Source organism: Fistularia commersonii, chromosome 22 (genome assembly GCF_037954325.1).
Source record: "Fistularia commersonii isolate RoL2024-O1a breed Wild chromosome 22, RoL_Fcom_v1.0, whole genome shotgun sequence".
NCBI classification, from domain to species: domain Eukaryota; kingdom Metazoa; phylum Chordata; class Actinopteri; order Syngnathiformes; family Fistulariidae; genus Fistularia; species Fistularia commersonii.
Genome location: NC_141305.1, coordinates 12,307,998 through 12,315,399, shown reverse-complemented (window position 1 = coordinate 12,315,399; position 7,402 = coordinate 12,307,998). Strand labels below are relative to the sequence as shown.

The window sequence follows — 7,402 nt, the reverse complement described above, 5'->3', positions numbered from 1 at the left end:
TCCTCACAGCGGAGCATTTTGAAATATTCTAGTGGTGAAGTTGTGTTGTGTTGAATTATAAATTATTATTTGAATTACTGTATATGACATCCCTTATGCATCTGGTTATCATATGTTAAGTGCCCTTACTTATGTTAGCTTGCACGTCAGATGATCTTTTTTTTAATATGATTTTTTTTTTGTTCTTTTTAACTCACAAATGTTAGTATCGGCTCCAAGATTGGAACATTGTTCAACTGGTACTTCATAGGTTGGCGCTAAGATGGTTTCTCTTAAGCCTGAGGAGAAGACACGCTCCCTGCCAGGAAAGCTGAGGGGTTCCGTGGGTGGGGAATCAAATAAAGCCACCATGTGCTGTGTATCCACCGTTTTGCTGCACGGGAAGCAGGAACATCCTAGCTGCCATCAAGTGAACACAAGTCATACCAGCACAGAAAAAGGCAGCAACTATCATCGCACAGAAAAAGTATTAAACCTTCACTTTCACTGCTTAAAAATTAGAACACAGGGAGATATTGGATCAGATATTGCAGTGAATAAAATACTGACAACCACTGCGCATCTTTGGGGCTTCATCAAAGTCTTGTGGAAAAATGTATAAATGAGACAATAAGTCCCCTTTAACTGTTTGTAGTATAAAATTTGCTGTATCCGTTGCGGTATGATTTACTTCCCTTATTTGAATGTATATATCTTTCAACTGAGTTACAGATGAATACTGCGCTGTATGCGGAGCCCAGATTAGCCGCGTGTGGCTGCAGAGGCTCCAGTGTTTGTACTTCAAAATTTCCCTTACACATGTACAATTAAAAAAAAAAGTGGCTAAAATTTCATTTATCTGTATCAGCTCTATATATAAAATTCTTATATGTATATATGCATATGTATATATATACATATGCATATGTACATATATATATATACACACCACTTTGACATGTATAAGTTAGGACTTCAGTGTACAGTATACATTTGAACAACTGCAAATGATTTGCTGCTATTACACAATAAATCTAATATAATTCCTTCAATAAATATGTTTTTTCCCCTCAGATAATATCACGTTTGTTATTTTTTTTCTTTTTTTTTTTTTTTAAATGGTTTAGAATGTTTTTTTTTTCCCCCCGGCTGCACTGTTGCATCCGATTTCTTTTTTCTACCAATGCAAATTCTCTTTTTCCTGCACAACTGTGGGCAAGCAAAAGTTAGATAGGGGCTTCAGCAGAGACTCAGAGAGACAGAAAGAGAGAGAGAGAGAGAGAGAGAGAGAGAGAGAGAGAGAGGGTGGTGGTTCGGGGGTGAAGATGGAAAGGTACTGTCGCTTATCCATCAGTTCCATTTTTATTGGAGGTGTTGGTGTTGATTGTCGTGGGCTGCTGGCTGTCTTTGCGTGGTGGCATCCTTTCGTTTATCCTGTCCAGGCCGCGAGCCTCCTCAAAATTACGGATCTTCCTCGTGGGGGAAAAGCCTTGAATGGCTAAGGGACAAAAATCATCAAGAGAAAAGTCACTAAAAGCTCTTGACTATCCCTACATCTGCTGTTGCAAATATCTGTTTATATCATGTTAATGTGTTAATATCATTATTTCAGTGTTGCAGTTGAGCCGTGTTTCTCAAGCCTGAATTCCCAAGGTTTAGATCCTAGTCCAGTCTGAGGGACCAGGTTTCCAGACCAGAGTCCTGATTCATTGCTCGGCGAGTCTGCTCAATTTGGGGGCCTTCAGTCGCCACAGTGGCACTCCGTTTGAGACAATTCATCATTCAGTCGTCAAATGTTAAATTAGCCACTAACTTGACAGTCGATCAGACAAGTGATACTTTTAAGAAGTCAAAATCCCTGCTTGTCAGAGATCTTTCTGAGACATCACATAGAATATTTCAGCTTTTGCTCACACTGGGCTTTAGGAAACAGACCTAAACAGATAGACAGACAGACGCACTAAGCTCAACTCTGACCATGTTATTTATCGCTGACCAAAATATCAAGCATCTATGAAAAATTTTTGATCAATGAATACAAATTAGTGTGTGATGAACTGCAACTCTCCGAGTCAAGCCAGGAGCCTTTGGTCCTGAAACATGGGACTTGAGTACTACAACACAGATCCAATAAAATTCCTTGTGGAATAAGATGGAGATACAGTATAACACTAAGTTGGCCTTGTCGAGGGCCATACTGATGATAATTTGGTACAACACATGCACAGGTACAATGACGACTCCTAGAGTTCAGACACCAGTGTGACAAGTTACAACAATTAAACACCTCACACATTCGGTTGACTTACGGTAACGTTCCGAAACGGGCGAGGAAACCAGACAGAAAAGGTGTGCAAATGTAAAGGAAACGTGTGAGGAATTGGTCAGACATATTCTTCATTTGCTATTTCATTAAATCAAGTGACACAGGAATGAACTTTCTGGGGTGAACTGACAGGGTTGCTCTTGCACAACAAGATATCTGTGACAAAGAAGCACACATGTTCATCACTTTAAATTAGATGGTGATGCTTTGGATTCCATTACCATTACAACTCGTGCTGTTGCCATGGTAATCAATGACATCTGATGTTATTTCTTAGGGGAACTGTTTCTTGTTTTCGTTAATTTTTTGGAATTGTATTTTTACCATGATGTTTTTGAATGTGGATATGTGCACAACAAACATGGCTTTCCGCCCTCTTGTCAATTCATTGCATTCTCAATCCTTTAAACCTGTGTGACCTGAATGTTTAGATTTGTTTTGTTTTTCTTGGACGAAATTTAAGAGGCTGAATTTTTCATAAGATCCAGGACCGAAATGCATGTATGAAAAAAACATACGAGCAAAAAAAAAAAAAAAAAAAAACAGCAACAAAAAGAAATACATCCAATTTGATGTTTTGAATTAAAGTAGAAGTGTGGATAATCCTGATACGCATGCTGCTGATGATCTATATGTCCTTTCCTATCATGATAATTCGTGAGCTACACGGATGCTTGATGACTTCAGGATGACTCATTTCTCAACACCTTAAGACCACATGTTCATGCTGACAGCGAGAGGAAAAAGCATGAAAAACATCTGAAATGATGTGCTGAAAGAAATTGATCTTTTAAAACCAACTGAGGGTAAAAACAACATAAAAGTGTACGAAGCAAAAAGTAGGATATAAGTGAACACTATCAGCTAATATATTAAAATTGACTGAAAAGCTATTTACAAAAAAAAAATCTATACTGTGAGACTCAAGAGAAAGCCAGAGGTAGCATCAGTGTATCCATGGGCACCTTTATATCCTGACTTGTTTTCGTACCTGATGTTGCCTTTTGCTGGGAACAACATTAAATAATTGCTAAAAAGTGGATCATGTTAATGGTATCCATGCAGTGCAATGACCTAAAGCAAAAGGTATCCACAAAAACAGCAAAAAAACTAATGGATAAACTTGAAATTACTGTTAGAAGCAATGAATGACCAGATTAGAGGGCTAACCAAAAATAAAGCTATATGTTCTAAAAGAAATACCTTTAGTATCTTATCAATTGAAACAACTGGAATAAATGTAGCAGCCATAAAGTTACAATGTTGAATCTATACGTAATAATTAGTTAAACGCAAGGATGAACGAAATAGATGGATAAATGTAAAAGCAGTATATTCAGTGGATGACAGTACAAATACAGGGTTCATTGCAGCAATCCAACTAATCAAACCATCAACACTGAATATTGGGTTTTGTGGGGTGAAAGTGACCCACATATATTTATAAAACGCCAGTGATTTAATACTTTGCCATTCTGCACCCGAGGTTCTGATGCTGTACTGCGCAGACTAGGTTTTGAGAAAGGAAGCGACTATCCTGACTGATGAACCAAAAACTGCCACTACACACCGGCAGGGGTAGACAGGGCGATGGCCAAATGGTGTAACGGGATTAGCTTCTGAAAATATCCTCGGGAGGGATGTCCCAAGTCTTATCTTAGCCAGGTCTTAGAAGGCTTTTCGCTTTGAGGGGAGCCACACTTGGCAAGAAAAGCCCATTTGACTGCTGCTACAGGACTGTAATCATGAGACAAAGCCTAAACATTTTCACCCAAACCACCCGTTTCAAAATAACTTGTCATTTATTGCCAGCATTAAATATTTCTTGCACATGTTTGAAAGAAACAAAATTAAATTAAAAAAAAAAAAAAAATCGACTGATAATGATGTGTGTTGTTCAATTTAATTTAATTTTTCTTTACTAATGTTTCTTTTACAATCAACTCTGGTGTGTAATTGGTCCTGGATATAAGCAAAACACACTTCCTGGCACAATAAGTGTTACCCACAGATTCTGATAGTGAAAGAGCAACCTGTGTTAAGTAGGAATAAAATAAAACATGATTAACTCAGTGGGACCAGTAAATAACAGTCAAACCATGAAAACGGGGAGGGGGGGGGGGACTCTGTAGAGAGGAGCTGTATTAAAGGGTGATGACCAAATAGAAAAGAGAGACAATGGAGTTCAGCCACACAGCCGTACCTTTTGCTTTAGCTGCCTCAATGGTAGCTATGTTAAACAGGAGTTAAGGGAGAAGGGAGAAGAGGGAGTCATTATAAGGCAGCAAATACAACAGTTGATTTCAAGCCCCAGTGTAAAAGGCAGGGCTAAACAGATGGTAAAAAATGGACAGATAACCGCTCAATATTGAAAAATTCACATCATCAAAAAAAACTTGGTGGTTAGAGAGGTTTCGGGGGAGAATGGAGAGAAGGAGCCTGACCGAGAATTAGCATAGTGCTGGTGTTAAAGGGTCACAGAGACTTAGGTGTAAAGAGCTGAGGGAGGGATTTAGCGGACTGCTCGGAGACTAAGACCAACCAACACATTCTTACTTAATTTTGATTTATGGGTGCTGTCACTTTGGACAAACAGGCACCTCTTATTGGAAGCAAAAATGAGCACTTATATGTCAGACTGTGCATATCAAAAATATTTGAGTTTGACACTGCCTCTGAGTTGAGGCCATTTTCAAAACATGCAGGTCCAGGGTATAATTTAAACCAGTTTTAAAGCGAAGCGTAAACTTGTGTGCTGCTCCAGCAGATTAAAAAGCCTCAGGAAACTGTGCCAATGACAAAGTTATAACAAGCATCGTCGTATGCAGTGCAACTGATACGTCTGAAGCTCACTGTTGAGCAGAGGCAGAAAGCCAATTTGTGAGTTTTTTGTTTCATTAAAAGTAAATGTTTTCAATTTGGAGCTGACAGTGAGGTGAACTGATACAGAGAGAGCCTGGGAGAGATGCTTTTCTCCCTTGTATAAAGACACTTAATGTAGCTTGAAATCCCAATGGCCTATTCTTTTGTTTCACATGAAAGTGGTCTCTGCATCTGAAGCCAATATTACTAACATATTTAAGTAAAGTGTTGCATAACAGAATTACGCAATGAAATGCTGGACAGAAAAAAGAAATAAGCAGAATGAGACTGCCTTTGTCTGAATCTGTCTGGTGCATGTGGGAGCGGTGGCTGAGGGATCAGACTTCGACAATGACATTATCCTAAAGGTCACAACATGTGGCTTCTCCTTCGATTGTGACACGACTTCTGTGAGTCTCAGCATGGCGGTGCGTGACTCCCAGCATGTCCTGCGGCGGGTAAGGCCCGGCGCTGAACTATAGATCAGAGGGTCAGCGGTCACTTCCAAGAGACAGGCTGACCTCCCAGGCCCAATGGCCCACAGTAGTGCATGAAACCTCCCTGTGGTGGCCCCACTGGCATCGATGAAGAGGCCTTCAAAGAGTCTGGTGAGCCGGGAAGCTAATCTCCCAACTTTTATCTCAGCTTTTTGTGATGCTCTTTTTTGCTGTGATTTTAGAACAGTGCTGCCTTGCACTTAACACAACTGCAGTCATGGCTGTCAACATGTCACTCATGGACTCACTAGTAGAATAGAAACCTTGCCAGTCCTTTTGTTCAATCAATCAATTTCAAAAGAATATGACATGCTATTTAGGACTTTAACTGCACTGACAGGAAAAAAGCCAGATTTTCAGTCAGAATTCATGACATTTTAAATTATTTGAAAAATGTTCTGTTCTTATTCTGATTAATCTTTTACTTTGTGTCTGAAAGACCCAAGACGATACTGAACTATGAATGTCTATGCCTGCACAATAGATATATCTGACAATTTTTTAGCCCCACTGAGTCCACGTACTGCTGACTACCACTGGCTCGATCCCTTTATCCATTCCACCTTTTTCATCACAACATATTTTGTTTTGCAAAATTGCGGCGAGAAAATGACTCCGACACAGAAGTTTTGTTGAAAAGAAAAAAAAAGAGGAACATTAAACCTTTTGTAATCAATTAGTATAATTTACTGCTTTAATCGGCAGATGGAAGCCTCCGATCAAGTGACAACTCGTGTAATATAGGCAAAAATATTGAGTCTGAGTGTTAGGAGGGGATTTCCCTGGGGGGTTTGGGGTGCTGGTACAAGGTGGCAAGTGAGGAGGATACAGAGATAAAGACAGGGAAGAAACACACTCACCGGTCTGTAAAGTCTGCTTTCCGCCCGACAGCACGCCCATAGGTAGAGTTCCAGTCGGAGTCAGGCCTTTCAGTGTCAAGACACTTTCACTCTCCTCCCTGATACACAAAGAAAACACATAGGAGCACATATGGATGTGTCTCTGTAACCACAAGGTCAAAAGTTATCATCTTGGCATATTTAACCTACGACCTGGAGCATTCTCCTCAGGGAAGCAGCAGAGAGCCAGCATGCTCACGTGTCCTGGCTGTGTAAGTGGGTCACTCATGAGTCAATTTTTAGCACCTGCAGCAACATTTCTTCGAGACCGGTTACATTTTTCGCCAAGGTGTTTATGTGCGCGCTTGCTCTTCAATATGCATTTTTTTTATCCTAAAGCAAGGTTAAAACCCAGATTTGAACACCTGAAAAGATTTTTAAATGCCATCCTGTATTGCAAATGTGCAGGAAAATCACACATTAATTTTTATTTACCACTGACCCACATGCAGAGGCCTGAGAGAGGGACTACCCCATAAGTTGACGTCTTGCAGGAGAAGCAGCCGCCACAGCATTAATCTGGAACAATGTCTAATGTCATTATACAGTCTAGGTTTATCATGAATCATCTTGTTTAAGCTCATTGATCCGAGCAGGAAAACACAGCATTTTCCAACAAACCACTGGGGCATCTCTTGACCTTACATTACAGCAGGGATTTGCATTACTTTCAAGGGGCTACTTTTGATGACTAATGTCAGGCTTACACAGACGATTTTCCCAATCGCAAACTGAAGTCGGAGGGAACTGTGAAGAGTCATAGCAGAGACATCTTGGTCGTAGAGCATACACTGGTAGTCTTAAGTCTTAGTGGAGTCATAGCTCAGTCTTCTTCAAGT

General features: G+C 40.0%; 1 protein-coding gene across 3 annotated transcripts in view; it reads right to left on the bottom strand.

Annotated features, from left to right (window-relative positions):
• Positions 1-1,064: 1,064 nt before the first annotated feature.
• ppp3cca (protein phosphatase 3, catalytic subunit, gamma isozyme, a) overlaps positions 1,065-7,402 on the bottom strand; it is a 32,714-nt gene continuing 26,376 nt past the window's right edge. Inside the window, exons 12-14 of one of the 3 annotated variants that reach the window (XM_086170045.1) lie at positions 6,525-6,622; positions 4,509-4,535; positions 1,065-1,477 (exon numbers count right to left, since the gene is read on the bottom strand). In XM_086170045.1, the coding sequence (XP_086026171.1) occupies positions 1,323-1,477; positions 4,509-4,535; positions 6,525-6,622 (280 nt within the window). In that variant the 3' untranslated portion in view covers positions 1,065-1,322. The remainder of the gene's footprint in view (positions 1,478-4,508; positions 4,536-6,524; positions 6,623-7,402) is intronic. The other 2 variants (XM_086170046.1, XM_086170047.1) reach the window with 2 other exon arrangements.